This window comes from Patagioenas fasciata, chromosome 1 (assembly GCF_037038585.1).
Source record: "Patagioenas fasciata isolate bPatFas1 chromosome 1, bPatFas1.hap1, whole genome shotgun sequence".
Lineage (NCBI taxonomy): Eukaryota > Metazoa > Chordata > Aves > Columbiformes > Columbidae > Patagioenas > Patagioenas fasciata.
The window spans coordinates 121,106,459-121,122,628 of NC_092520.1; the positions used below are offsets into that span (position 1 = coordinate 121,106,459).

The window sequence follows — 16,170 nt, forward strand, 5'->3', positions numbered from 1 at the left end:
GTGAATTGACTAATTTCTTGTAAACTACATATTAAATGTTTGTATGTGCTGAAATGGCTAGAACTCCAATTGAAGTCCATGTTATCTGTGCACACATTAATATGCAGTGCTATGTGAGTAGTCGAAATTCCACAATTAGAAGTTTATGATTTAACATTTGACAACTGAAGTGTGATGAAGATTTAAGAACAGTTTGGAAGGGCTACCACTTTCCCCTTCTCTCATTGCAGGACAAGTTATCTTGTTTTTGAGGCTAGTTCCAATTAATTTTATGTCTGTACAAGCTAAATAATGACAAGTCTATAGAGGTATAACCTAATTTAACATATTGAAGTTTTAAAATATTTTAAATCACCATCATTAGGAAGAATAAAAAGCCATAATTTGTGTAGCCCAAAGCCAGAAAAAAGGATGCTATTTGTACATGTTGGATTTGTCTTGAACTTCCTTTTAGTTTTTTTCCTCTCTTTAAATGATTTATGAGAAGTTTCCATGAGTGTCAGAAGTATTGTTCTCTTTAGCCTAAAAATAATGTGTGCTGAAGTCTTTCTCCAAATGAGAGAATTTTTTTTTTTTTTTAAATATTTTGAAAGAAATGTTCTCATTCATACCCCACTATGAAGTCTTCGTGAAGAAACAGAATTTAATTTATTTCCTGAGAAGCATTTTGGAGCCAGCAATTAAATATCTTTGAAGGAACAAATGAAATTATTGAAGTGTTTAAAAGTAAAGCACCAACTTAAAGTGTTTATAATAGGTAGTTTAGTCTAGTGACTTTTAAAGTTATATGATATTTATTGCTACCATCTGAAATAGACCATTTTGGTCAGTGTCAGATAGCTTTTTAAACTCTTATTTACAAAACAGAATAAAATAAAAATTGCTGTAGCTGAAGTGAATGAAAATGCAGATTTCCACAAGGTGGAAATACAGGCTGAGTAAGAGTAAGCATCTGAGAATGAAGGTGTTTGAATAATGTGTTTCTTTTTCTTTCTGTCCATCTAAAATAATCTGAAGTAATTTTCTTACAAAAATAACTAAATGAAAGCAGACTGTTAGGTGTATTAAGTGTTACTTCCAGTGAGATTTTTTGCTTCTATATGTTTCTATGTTTCTATAGTTTCATTGCAAGGATATATCTGTTACACAATACATCCAAGCAGTGCGAACTCCTTAAAAGAAACCTTCAATCAGTTGCACCATCTTCTGAAGCATGAAACAACCGTTGTGAGCCAGATGTGTGAACTTTGTCTTCAGGAGGGGGATCTGCTTTTTTCCTTTCTCAACCTAAGTGGTAGCTTTGTGGTCTGTTGGGGGCCTGTGTTCTGAATCAGAATTGTGCCGTCACTTTCTGTTCTGTGGCTGGCTTTAAGAGCTGAATTTATCACTGAATTCCTAAAAACCTGCATCAGCCTTAACTAAGGGGAAAAGGGATGAGCGGATGAACACGATGTGACAGCTATCCTTACTGGGAAAGAGCCTTGCTGTGTAAAGAAGCCTGTCTGGTTTCTAAAGTCAGAAATGACACATGAATAAGTTAGTGAAAGATTATATATAGACTTAGTTGGGTGACAGTGTATGCACTCAAATATGTGCTGTTGTGTCCAGTAAAATACAAATTATTTGACTTTTTTTCCCCTCACTGTGGAATACTGAGTTGTGCTCTCATGTATTGCAGTGCAAATGATCTGCTCTCTCTTTAGCTTGTACTAACTTGGGCATTGGTTGGGGCATGTGAACTTGCTTGAGTGTGTGTTGTGTGAAGTCATATTTTTTTTTTTTTTATAATCAGTAGTACAAAACGAGGTTTTTAATGAAAAATCTATCTTTTTGTAATTTACGTTAATATAATGCTCTTTTGTTTTACGTGATGACTAAAGTGCATGATCTAGGAACATTTCTATTTCAACTCCAATATGTAAACAGAAAATAAAAATATAGCAAGCTGCCTTTTTTGAGGAATGGTAATTAGAGGTTTTAATAAAGAAAAATATTAATATATTTCTATGTGACTTCAGAGTGACTTAATTTTGCATACGATCTTTACTAGTTTGTGTGTATTTACTGTGTTGGCTGTGATGGTTCTTCGTGAGGTCTGTTGGAAAAATTGTCCATTTCTCTTTGTTATGGCCTCCTGGAAAAGAAACAAGCAAGTTGGCCATGTAAGTGCAAGGGGATTTAGCTAGAAAGGAAACCTACTAACTGGTGCTTGTGTCTCAGAGCCTCTTGCCTGAGGTTCGGTGGCTCTTAAGAGAATGGTCTTTTACATTTCCAGTGAACGCTCACCTCTTGAGATGTAGACAGAAATTCAGGCTGATAGCTTCCACCTTGGAGAATAAGGCCTTTCTTTAAACAGCTTCTATATTGTTCGACACTGAACTGGGATGTGTTTCTTGAAGCTCACCGGACTTTCGTATTCTCGAAGCAGATAAAAATGGCTGCTTGCCTTACAGCATAATTCTGTTTTTCTTCATCTGCGTGGTATTTATTTTTTTTTTTTTTACAATGCAATGTTCCTTTTATAATGATGTTGGTTTATCATTCTTTATCTACCTGCCTGCAATTCACAAGCTGCTCCATTTTCCACTGTTCAGGATTATTGAAATTGTGTGATTGTGCATAAGCAGTTAATTCATAGTCAAAGCTTTAAAACCAACTCATCCAGTTTTAGTTGTACTGTTCAACCGGTAGTGATACAAATGCTGTAATTACAATTACAAAAACAGAAGTGAATGACACTTAGCACATTGTAACTGGCTCATGTGGTTATACCTTGAAGTGAGCTTAGTCATTAAGACAAAGGGTTAGGAACTGGACTTTTAAAAAAACTTAGTGTAAATTAGGAGAGATTTAAATAATCCTTCTGGCCCTATTTTAGTAAGTTGGGACACTATTTCCAGAATTTGGAGAGAATTCATAAACTAGATGATATCAGATTATGAAAATACAGTTTATAAGAAAATTGGAAGATTGGTTTAGACAAGAGTTAAGGGAGAAAACAGTTCTTACAAGCATGTAAGAGGACATATAATGATTATTAACATAAATGAAAGCACTGTTATGGAGTAGCTGTTCCAGAATGAAGTAATATTTCAGGATAGTGTTTTTATAAGCATATAGGCCAGAGTATACATTCCTATTGAAATTAAAACACTGACAGTGGCTAAAGGAAAGAAGAATTTGCAAAGCCACCTTAAAAATCAGATCTCGGAGGAGGCCTCATAACCTGTGAGCCATGAAGAGTGTTTTTTATCGTTGTACACCAGGAGTCTTGACATATCGAATGGTCTCACATTACATGCAAATTTATTCTGTTATGTGTAATTCAGGCGCATCTAAAGACTGGTGTTTCTGAAGTGATTTTTTTTTTTTTTAATATTAAGTTCCGGTTTACTTTGGGGAAGTATAAAATTTTAAATTTTTCTTCTTGTTACTTGATGCTTTATATGTGTGTAGTTTTCTTATTTTAAGCTAAAATATAAAAGACTTGGACCAGAGACAGTTAAAATAGGAATGCCTTTGAGCAAAATTTGGCTGCTTAGCTATATCAACTTGTGAGAAGATTATGCCTAAGTTTTGAGGAGTTTAAGTGAATTCAATATCTCTTTAGAAAAGGCACTATTGTTTCCATTTTTATTACTCTAGGTGTTTACCATCAAGCACTGTGACGTTGTTGGGAAGGGTAGGGGAAAGCATTTAGAAATCCACTGGTAATAATGGCTAGATAGTGTTTCTGCTGTTCCAGAAAGCTGTGGTTTAGGGGGTGGAGATTATGGCTGTGGTTGTGGTTTTTGTTTCGCCATTTTTAAAAGAGCTTGGAAAAGCTTAGAAAATACTTTCTGTAGAAAAAGGTGTTCTGGAAGCAAATGGAAAGACCTACATTCCTAGTTTTTAATGGTATGTTTAATGAGCCTTTCATAGAAAAGCTGACTTTAACAAAGAAGTTGCATTTTAAAGGCTGTAAATTGAAAACAGAAAATGAAACAGTATTTCTAGTGTTTGCTCTTGCTTATATCACTTCTGTTAATAGTGACCTACTGTCTGAAAGGAGGTAACCAGGATATGCATGATATAAGCTGGAAAAAATTGACCCTGAAATAATTTAGTATCCTAGTAGTGAGAGTGAATCTGATAAATTTTCTTCTTGCAGGTGCTTGAAAGGATATAAGTTTTCTGCTGAGGGGAATCTGGGTATACCTCTTAGAAGAAAACATTCTGTTCAGCAGAGGTGAGGAGGAAGAGCAGACTGATTCTTCTGGACTTGAAATCTGTGGATAATGAATCTTCATCCTTCTACGTCTTTGGGCTGTGAACTTGCTAATAACATTTAAAGTTTGACTAATAACTAATACTAATCAGCCTTCAGGGCTTCAATTGCCTGGAACGTCACGAAGAAAATATTTTCCTAATGTGTAATTTGGCTTCTTGGCTTCTGATTAGTGCAGCAGCAGATCACACTGTGACAGTTGAAATGCTTCCTACCCCAAATGTTCTGTTGTTCCCCTCTTGTAGTGGTTGCCAGTCATGTGGCAGGGGTGACCAAAATGGCAAAGTCAGCAGTTTGTAACTTGCTACAGTTTACTATTCCAGAGTATTAAATTATTGGCTACAGTATTAGACTCATAATGGAATGTGATGGTATCAGTCTGGACATTGGGAAGAAGTTTTTCCAGGAGAAATTGTTAAGAGACTTTGCAGAAACAGTCACCTTCCTCTATAGCATGGGGAATGTTTCACCTAATAAAGCATGCCTAAGTGATCTCATACTTAATTGCTTGCAGAGTCTTCTGGCATTGGTAATAACCTATTCTCTATTGGTGACATATATATTTTGTGTAAAAGGACAGAAAAGACTATTTTTGGACTTGCACTGCAGAAGTTTGTGAACTTACTGGGCTCAGGTAGGACAAGTACAAATGGTGAGCAACTGTATCTAATTCTGGAATGGGCAAGGATTCAGAAGGAAGTGTTCTGCTCTTTGGCCACGATCTACGTTTCACTTTGAAAAGGACTTTGTCCTCTCTGTGGTCCACACTGGACAGTTTGAGAGCTGCTTTTGCAGGGATTTGGGTGATTATTTATGACTCATCAGGGGAGTTTTTTAAAAATTTAATTGGCTTTGCCTCATTTGAATGAGGTGACTTGTTTCTTCATCCTGAATTGAGTCTGAGAAGTCAGTTGCAAGAACAAGCTTTCATCTTACCAAGGTTTAGGTATTTATTTGTAATTTCCTTGCTTTGATGAAATAGCTGATAAAGTAGAAACAAAGGCTTGAAAATCAGTCTAAAACAAGGTAAGGGCTATAACCACAGAAGCTTCATCACAGTCTGAGATGTCACTACTGAGAAATGGCCAGCAGCCAAGCTTTGCAGCGCATCTGACTTCACCAGGTACTGTCATCCACTCTCTGAAAACATTTCTTAAATGATATAATGATGAATGGCACTTCTATTTAACAGTGTCATCCCCTCAGAATGTTCCGTAACATCTGTTCCTTTGTTCATAAGGTGCAACAACGACAAAATAAGTGCAGGGTGCCTGAGAACGTGCTTTGGGTTTACAGAAGGGCTGCCCATGTTCAAGCCGCTTGGGTAGGAGGCTTTGGCTGGTCTCTGTGAGCTGCCATGTGTGTTATCCCTGTGGAAGAATTGTACCTGCAAATGGGGAAAAAAGCCTGAGGAAAATATTAAGAATTTGTAGTTTTATGTAAAAGCGTAGATAGGAAGAAAAACCTTTTGTGTTTTACTGGTTGATGATAGATTAGGAATACAAAAAACTGTTTTCTAATGAATTGTTTGTTAGTTCTTATTGTCACAGTCAAGTTGTGTATATTCTTTGCTTCCAGAACTGGAAGCTAGAACATGAAAGAATGCCAGATAGGCCACCTTCAGAGGTGCAATTCCTTTGAATATTAGGAAAGTGTGCTCTTTTTGGTGAATTCTTATATTAAATTGTGTTTATTAAACCCACATTAAATCTAATACATGAGAAAACATCCTTTCATTCCAAATTTCTCCCTAAGTTAAGAATGGAAATTTTCCCCTCCATATCAGATAATCTGAAATTTATTTTTTGTGTGTTTTTAACTGTCACACTTTGCTTTTTAACCTAACATGTCAAAGCTTCATTTTCCTATGGCTTGCACTGCAGTTCACTTATAGATTTTTTTAATAGAGACAAAATGACTTGAATGTCTTACATATGTATTGCTAGTTAAATTGACAAGAATCCACTTGTTCTTTCTTTCTGGATTAAACTGTAAACTGATAGATGTAGTCCAGTAATTTAAATTTTAAAATCCCAGATCTTCATAAACTGCAGGATCTCTTGCCTTACGTTCTGTATAGTCCTTCAATATAAATGACCCAACCCCCAGTTTTTGGATTACGAATGATTTTTGTTTGTTTTGAAAATCACTAAGGTAATAACAGGTAAATATGCACAAACATTTTTCTAAGATATTGCTGACATGACTGACCAGTGCCACTAATGCTACTGTTAATATGTCAGGACATGCATATTATTTATAATCTGAGTTCCTCCTTCCCCTCTGTGATAATTTTCACACTTTCACATGAGCTGGGCTGCTTTCTCAGCTTGTGTCGCTGAATCTTAGAATTCTGAGATGCGACGGCTTGAAAAATAATTGTATAAAATTTTGTTCTTTAAGATTTTTGATTGCTTGGGTTTTTTTTTTCTGCATACCAAAAGAGAGTTTTGGAGATGACAGGAGCAATTTTTACTTTTGGCCATATGAAAGCAAAGTTGTGGAGTTTGTGCCATTTAGGAGAAGGTATCAAAATATGGGGGAAGTCAGGGGTGCAGAATGGGGTGTGCAAACAGTGATATGTTAAGTAACGGACTGAATTTTGGATGCTGAATGAGGTGACCAGTGAGAAAATACTTGGGACAAGTATGTGTCTAAAACAGTGCTTCTCTGTGTGGTAGATGCCTTTACTCCTGTCTGCGATGAGTGCTTTTTTCTTATTTTTGCTTTCTGAAAGTAATGTCACTTTAAAACATCTTAGAGATAAGTGAGTATGTTGGTGACCTTCTAATAATTGTTGTTATTGGAACAGTGACCTTCAAAGTTGGAGATGAAGGCTTAAATCTGCTTTTTCAGACTGGGATGCAAATTCCATATTCCAGTAATACAAACTATCTCTCCTGTCTGCTGCGAGATCTTTAACTTCTTGCTGTTTAAGTTGTTCCTCTTTGCGGAAAGAGGGGTGTGTTCTCACTCTCTAAACTTCACCTAGCTGAATAGTAAAGCCAGTCATGGAAAAAGGTGATAGAGTAAGGGATGAGTTATTTATAGGGATTTTTTTTTTTAATACATTTTCTGGTTTGAGGTTGTAACTGTATTTTATCCTAAAGACCAGCTGTTGTGTGTGTGAATACTCTTTTGGGGAGTAAAATTTAGATCTCTTTGAACTTTTATTTCCTCTTCAAATCAGGTTCCTTCTTGTACAGATATTATATTTTACAGGAAGGGCAATGCCCTTATTTCTTTGTCTTTAAAAAAAGTAACATTTGCTACATTTTGAGAGGAATTGAAGAACAATTCCAACAATTGCCTGACCAAACATTTGGAGGAAATGAGTGGAGGAGGAATGCTTAATTTGAGGATCCTACATGTTTCTGACACAATCACATGCTGCAAACATGTCTAAACTATTTCAAATTTTGTTATGTTACCATCAAGATGGAAAGAGTTGTTGCCACACTGAGGGTTAGGGAACAGTGTGTAGAAGGCTTTCTTGATGTACAGTGCATATTTTCAGTGTAAAAATGAAATTGAAATTCTGTTTGGAAGTGTTGGAATTATTTTTGGGTTTAGATGTGTTAAATTCATTTGTTTAGGTACCCAGTCATATTGGTTGGAGTACTGAGTTGGCTTGGTACAGCCCGTCTTTCTATGGAATCTAGAAGAAGCTGTTCACTTTGGAGTTAAATCTTTATATGCCAAAAGACTGATTTGCAGAGTGTGGTACTTATGAATTGGAGCTTTCGGAGGAAATTAGTGTTTTGTTAGACTCTGCATTGTTATTTTGGGTTGTCATAGCTCTATCTACAAAATGAGGCACAGCAGATTTTAGATATTCAGGTTGCTCTTTTTAATAACAATTTTTTTTCTATTAAGTTATTTAATTTTTTGTTTTTCCTTGCAGCTTTCATCAAGTCAGATGGCATAATAGAAATGCTACGTTTTGATGAAGGAGACCTATTGCAGGTATGTAGTCTTGAGTAAATCATATGAACTAGCCATGTTTCATCTTTTTGATAGCTGCTTTTTGAAACTCATTTTGAAAATGAGCAAGTATCAAACTTAAGTCCAAAACACTTTTGAACCGTCTAGAGTTATTTTCAACAGTGTGCTTTTGGTGTGTCCTGAGGTTCTGGTGCAGTGCTTGATTTACAATTCCCAACTCCTATCTAGACTAGAAAAGACAATAATGTGAAAGTTGTGTGGTTGTGATAGTATTATTTGAGAGTTATGAAGGTGTATTTACTTTTTCCCTCACCTACCTAAGTGATTTGGAGTTTTTTGTTTGATTGTTTGGGTTTTTTTTTCCTTCTTCCACTGCTTGGTCCCTAATGTAAGTCAAGATTAAATTATTACAGATTTTATGATGAAAAAGTATAAGGATAAGATCCTTCAAAATGATCTAAGCTGGTGACAGAGAAGTTTGCAGTTAAAAACAAACACAGGAAAAAAACAACCAACCAAAACTCAACCTACCAATGAAGCAAACGAAAAAGTCCCAGGTTCCTCATTAAATAGTTTTTATAGATGTCGTGTACTGAACACATTCTCATGCTAAATATCTACATAGGCTTATTTTTGGACATAGAGAGTAATGTGGTGAAAGTTTTCCATATAGTGGTTCCAGTCTCAATTATTGCAGGTTTTGCCTTAGAATATTTATTTAATTTGCATGGAGATACCAGATATCGGTATTAATATGAATGAAAAAAATCACTAGGCTTACTTTCTTTTATTTTACGTACTCTATTAGAATGTTTTGTTTGACAAGAGTGGTTTAATTAAAGTGACATACAGGTGTTGGCCTAGTTTTTAAGATAAAAATGGTGTAGTCACATTCACTTATCTACATTTTAGGTGTTCTTTGGTTGGTAGTTTTGTTTGTTTGTTTTATTTGATTGGAGGGGGTTTACACCCAGGATATTTTTGTTACTGTTTTGTTTAACAGATTAAAATAATCTTACAATTCTGGAATTATTTATTTATTTAAGCACTCCATTAATCACTGTAGTTCTCAGGACTAGAAAGTAATGGTGCTGCTGTGAACCACCTGAATAATTCATATAAAGATGGAAAAATAAAATTGGTTGATAATATTTCCAACTTTGTTGCAGGATGTAACAGACAGGAAAATAAGTTTAAATATTATGGTGGGACAAATTTAAGTAATTCTGGATGTTGCACCATAAACTTCGTAGTGCTTTGGATTGCATTTGCCTGCTGCTACACTGGTGAGAGTCAAAATTTCTAATAAGTCATATATATGTTTTATATTACAGTTGTGGCTCTTAAGCCAGAAATACCTACATAAATGAAACCAGTTGCATTTAATCAGAATGATACAGCATGTTTTCTCTAGCTTACAGGCTTTTTTCCCCTGTAGATTTTAATGTGGTGACCTCTTGTGACTGTTTACTGCAACTAAAAAATTAAAGCAAATACATGTTCTAAAAAACAGTTTTACATCTTGTGAACACCAGTTACTAAAGTTTTAAACCTACTGTAAAGTCACTGAATGTTTCTGTTTCAGTCTTTCTGTGAGTTTTCACAAATGTTTGTTGATTGGAGGTCATCCATCATTACAAAACAAATACGATGTAGTAGTAATTCAGTATTGTCTAATGATATATCACCTTCAGGTATGTTTTTTTAAATATAAAACATAACCAATTCAGTGCATAAAGTGATTAATAATAATTGAAGTGTCTAAGCCATCTCTATTCTTGGTTTATTTTCCTCCCTCCCCCTTAAAGAATTTCATGTCTTTGCAGTGGAAGTAAGCTTTTTTCTTGTTGGAAGGAGTTGCTTTCCCAGTAAGGCAAATCAAATGCTGATTCTTACATAATTTAATCATTAGGGATTCCTGCCACCTCCCTCCAGCTAACAGTATATCCTCTGTTTTTTGTACTGTTTTTTTTTGTGCTTATGTGAACTACATACTATCGGTAGAACACTCCTAATGCCTTATGAAACCCCTGCACACAATCACATTTTAGGACTTTCATTGTAAAAAAGAAAAAGTATTGGAAAAAATTGTTTTGACCAGACTGACTGAGAACAGTTATTTATTGAAAGAGCATTAAGTCTTAATATTTAAGTAAAACATCCTTACATCTAGTAAAAATAAACTGGCAATGGAAATTTCATTATTTCATGCTAGTGGGTAACAGTAGCAAAGTAGAGACTGTATTTTTTGGGTGAACCTACAATATATGGATTAGAAAGTGCTAAAAGCTTTGCCCTCTATCTTAACGGAAGTGAGTATTTTATCATTTGGTATACATGTTTAGTTGAAAGGTTTATATCTGAATAAATTTATGTTACTTCTGACCATAGATTAGATTACGATAATGAGAGGATTTCCTAATTCTGTCTATTCTTCACATGAATCAGTCCCCTTAAGGAGTCAACAACTTTTTGAACTCTTCAAATAGTTTATTTACATCCTGAACATAGAGTAGGAATTGTACTGAAATAAATTGTCCATTGCTCAATGCGATATAGAGTTGTTTTTTTTTTTCTTCATTAGCAGGCATTTGCAGGTGTCTATATAAATGATCGGCACTTCACAGAGTCATAGATTTGTTTGGTTGGAATGGTGCTCAGGAGATTACCTAGTACTTTCTTCAGGTAGCGTTGTGTGTAGATAGACTAACCTTGGCAGATGCTTGCTCTCCTGTTCTTAAAGCCTCTAAAGAAATAACTTTTACAAGTTTCCTTGAGTACCTATTTGTTTTATGCCTAAGCTGATTTTGCTGCCTCTTTTTTCTCCAATAAACAGTCAGTTGGTTTCTCATTAGTTTATTGGGGTTTTTTTCTCTCTTTATCATGATAATTTTGTACTAAATGACACCTATAGCTTCTTCATGCAAATTTTTGAAAACACCGTGTAACTTTCTTTACTGGACTTTTTTGTCTACACAGTACTTAAAGCATAGCATTTAATTGGAACATTAGTACGCTGAGGCTTTGGGAAAGGACTGAGTAGTTGCTACTTGCTTCTCTGTGTAATAACACTTATTCTGGTAATTCTGAAATGAGTTGCAGATTTTTGACAGCATTTTGTTTGGTCAGGTAGTTTGTGTTTCACTATGCTCTCTGGACACATTCTTTTCTTTAGTGTGCTGCAGCCTAATCAGTTATTCCCAGTTTTAAATTTGCGCTCTCCTTCAGCTGAACTTCCCCTTCTCTGTGTGCCCTGATTATTTGAACCCTTGTCCAGACCTGACAGATGCTTCAAGCTCTTGACAGTGATGTCATCTGCAAATATTAGGAGTCCTGAAATAAACTACAACTGTTGCTTTTAATAAATTATCCTTTCATGTTAAGCCAACATACTGTCTCACTTTTGGAGGACTTTATTTAAAAAGAGAATAGTAAAGTAAAATTTATTTTTCGGAGCAATGTTTACGTTTGCTTTTAGTTCATAAAAGACTGTTTCCTACATCATCTTATTTATTTTGAGAGCTTTTGCCTTGTGTATCTGATTTTTTTTTCCTGCACAGCGTAGTCGGGTCCACTATATTCCAGAGTGAACTATTCAGACTAAGTGTTTGGAAGGTACTTCTATTTATGTAATAGTATTTTTGAAGTAGCATATTTCTACAGCAAAAAGGAAAATGGTAAGGCTCTTCAGTCAGATTCTCGTAATATGAATCACTACATTTACCCTTGCTGCAATATGCTTTTCTAGAGGTGAAGTCTTAAAAATTGTTTTACTCATATTTACTGGTTTTCAGAATAGCTATAATCGGGTAAAAAGAGAACCTGTGTTGTTATATTTACTTAATACATGTTTTCTGTCTTTGTTCACAAACTGCTGTAAACTGCTAGTCACAAAAGCTGGTGATGAGAATCACAATGGTCTAAATGTTGAATAGACAGAAGCTTAACATGACTTGCGGTGACTTCGTTGTGAGGATGCTACGGAACTCAGTTACATGCATGGGATGAGCAACACTCATTTCCTGCTGGAGAGATTTTAGTATTTTCTGCATGATCTGTACTTCATTCCAAATGGCATGTTAGAGAAGCATCTCAACAGAAGTGGCAACCATTCAGTTCTGGTATATCAGCAACAGAGTTTTGGGGGTGGAAAGTTTAAATGAGTTTTTTTATTACCTCAAATTTTCATATTGTATGTTGACTTTTAAAAAGGTTTTGATGTCATCTCCGTTGATACCTATATAGCCAAACTGTTAAGATGCAGACCGCATAAGTGGATCATTGACCTTGATGGGTGTATTCTGTAGTACATAGCTTAGCTGGCAGTTACCTGTGCTGGAGCTTGCTACTGAGGACAATACTGCTTGATGTCTTCATTAGTGACTGGAAAGTTACCTAGCAGAGAAGAACCTGGGAGTGTTGGAAAGGGACCTTGGGGTGTTGATTGAAAGCCGGCTGAACATGAGCCAGCAGTGTGCCCAGGTGGCCAAGAAGGCCAACAGCATCCTGGCTTGTATCAGAAACTGTGTGGTCAGCAGGGCTAGAGAAGTGATCAGTCCCTCTGTACTTGGTGCTGATGAGGCCCACCTCAAATCCTGTGTTCAGTTTTGGGCCCCTCACAACAAGAAAGGCATTGAGGTGCTGGAGCAAGTTCAGAGAAGGGCAATGAAGCTGGTGAGAGGTCTGGAGCACAAGTCTGATGAGGAGCGGCTGAGGAACTGGGGCTGTTCAGCCTGGAGAAAAGGAGGCTGAGGGGAGACCTTACTGCTGTTCAGCCTGGAGAAAAGGAGGCTGAGGGGAGACCTTATTGCTGTCTACAACTGCCTGAAGGGAGGTTGTAGCATGGAGGGTGTTGGTCTCTTCTACTGAGTAGCAAGTGATAGGACAAGAGGAAATGGCCTCAGGTTGCACCAGGGGAGGTTTAGATTGGATATGAGGAACAATTGCTTCCCAGAAAGGGTTGTCAGGCACTGGAACAGGCTGCCCAGGGAAGTGGTGGAGTCATCATCCTTGGAGGGGTTTAAAAGTTCTGTATATAGATGATGTTCTTAAGGACATTGTTTAGAGGTAGACTTGGCAGTACTAGTTAAAACAGTTGAACTCAATGATCTTAAAGGTCTTTATCAACCCAAATGATTCTATGGTTAGCACCCTGGCTGGTGTTACAGAGATTACTCTTACTGAGTTTGTGGATGCTACCAAATTGAGCAAAACAATTGGTATACTGGAAGGCAGGGCTGGTATTCAGAGGGACATGGTAGGCAAACTGGAGCCTCATGACATTCAGCCATAAGGCAAATGGGAGTCCTGCACCTGTGAGGGAATAACCCTGTGTGACTGTGTAGGCAGTAGCACTGCAGAAATGGCCTGGGTGGTCCTGGTAGACAGTAAGTTGAACATAAGCTAGTTGTGTGCCCTTGTAGCAAAGAAGGCTGCCAGCCTACTGAACTGTATGAACAAATGTAGAGCCAGAAGACAAGGGGTGTGATTTCCCCTCTACTTAAGCACTTGTGGGGCTGCAGCTGGAGTACTGTGTCCAATCTGGGCTACCCAGGTACAAGGAGGGCACTGGCATACTGGAGCAAGCACAGCTGAGGGACACAAAGATGATCGGGTCTGGAACACTTCTCATGTTAGAGTGTGTTTCTTCAGCCATTAGAAGACCAAGGAGAAAACTAATTACTGTGGGCAGTGCAGAGTTGACAAGAACCAGATTTTCCATTGTGCACGGTGAAAGGATGAGAGATTTTGGACACAATTTTCGACATGTGACATTCCAAACTCTTGTAAGGAAGAAAAGCTTTTAAACTTGAGGGTGACCAGACACTGAGGTATCTGGAACTCAGTGGCCCAAAGCTGTCAGTGACCTCTACTAACTAGACCTCCCCTGAGCAAGGGTTGACTAGATGACTTCCAGAGCTTTCTTCCAATGTGTGTGATTTTATGAAAGCAGAAAAACCATTTCAGTTCATTGCTGTTGCTTGTGAGCAGCTGAAGTCATGCTGCTTAGAAAAAAATTGCAGGTTCTTCATCTCGTACAGGAAGAATTGCTATCCCCAGGCTTTAGTTTAAACAGAATTAATTGATGCCCAGGAGTGACTCTTGCAAAGCCAAAGTCAATAGCATGTGTTGCATCAGCTAGAGTCAATTGGTGTTTTTGTTTCCTCATGTGAGTTTGGGTCATGAAAGAGCATGGCAAGAATGACTCAATTCAGTCCACTTTCAGCTGCCTTTCAGATTACAGCATTCAATTTTCATTACCTAAAGCAAGATATTCGTCATTAATTGTGTTTCTTACATTAGTTACATATCCTACTTATTAGCATAGAGCTCATGAATGCAGCAATGCAGTTTTAAGCTGCCATCTACGTATCAGTTTTGTAGCCGTCCCCACATTTAGTTGCAAGTGGCAGATAGCTTTTCTACATGAAGGAGCCAGCCTTACTATAAAATACCATTTCAGAACATTTTACATATTATTTCCTACTGAGTCTTTTAAATTAGTGTGGATACTCTTATGTGGGAAACCAGAAAGCTTTGGTTGTTGAGAATTTTGGTAAACATGGAAGAAATGTATTTGGTGTCCAGAAATCTCAGGTCTTGATTAAGAGGGCCTCCTTGCTTCACCTCCCTGCCCCATCCTTGTTCAAGACTTCAGGGCTTTAATTCAGTTGCTTAAACACAGGTAACCAGTGCTATTTGAGATGCCCTGGGCTGTCCCAGACATCTACATGGACCTGGCAGATATGACAGAAAACATAGGAGAAACTCTCTGCCCTTCTGGATGTCAGTCTGAGACTAGGCAGGTTGCCCCAGGATATTAATCTCCGGTGACAGCAGATGCCTATGTTTAGATGACTGAACGTAGTGTGAGGTAATATGACCTCTTACCACAAAGTGAAGAATAGCTATTAAAACAAGCTGGTGAGACATTAAAATAACCACTATTTTTTTTTCCTTTTGGTGATTTTTTTTTTTGTTTTCTAGCTGAAGTTAACAACCATGGATATGTCTTTAAAGACATGTCAGCAAGATTGTTGTCTGGTATCATTCCATAACTGTACTGAGTCTGTAAGCTGTGTTTTCAGGTCCAGGTTCTCTGTGAAGTCTTTCTTGAGGATATGAGACTCTGGAGAGAAGTTGTTATAAGTCTTGAAACTGGTGCTGACTGACTGCCTTGACATTTTCTAACAGTATGCAAGTTGTCTCAAGATCTTTATTCTGAAATCCCTATAGTTTAACCCTTCTAGGGTTGTATAAGAGATAAATTAAGGCATGCAACTGTGAGTAGCAACAGCATAAATGCATATGCTGTCTTTAAAGTTAAAAAAAAAAAAAAAAAATTATCTGTCTCCAAAACTTGAAAATGGCTTTTTGGTTGAAAGGATTATAGACCCCCAATACTGGTAAAACGGGTGATTTTTCCATCTCCCACTTCTTTTACCCACTCAATTGTATATTTCTACTGATTTTGTGCTGATTTGTTGTTAGGCAGTCAGTTGGATCAAGAAATTATTCCAATTGAATTTTTTCCCCTGTAACTTAGCTTTTTATATCTTCTGAAATATTGATAGTGTGCACATGCAGACTTCCTTCTGATCTGTATATTGCAAGGTAGTATTTTGTTATTTGTAATGCTTTTCCTGTACAGATAAGATTTAATAAAATTTTGCTAGAAATCATGTTCTGTTAATGCTGCTCTATTACAGATATATCCTTTACAGGAGGAAAATAAAGACTATATTTATTAAAGAACATTATTTTATTTCTCTTTACCTGATAAACCAACAGTATTCAACAAAAGCTACCCTTTAAATAGTGTGTTGATGTGGTATATGGTTTTAGTTCTTGACGTTTGACAGTTTTGTACAGTCACATAGGAAAAATAGCATGCCAGACTGCAGCACAGTAGGTCCACAATTTTACTTGAAGATCAAATTAAAAAAATTGTATTTTGA

The 16,170-nt window shown here is 36.7% G+C and overlaps 1 protein-coding gene across 1 annotated transcript in view; it reads left to right on the plus strand.

Moving 5' to 3' along the window:
* TMEM131 (transmembrane protein 131) overlaps positions 1–16,170 on the plus strand; it is a 102,304-nt gene that overhangs the window by 12,482 nt on the left and 73,652 nt on the right. The window contains exon 3 of the mRNA XM_065854149.2: positions 8,172–8,233. Within this exon, the coding sequence (XP_065710221.2) occupies positions 8,172–8,233 (62 nt within the window). The remainder of the gene's footprint in view (positions 1–8,171; positions 8,234–16,170) is intronic.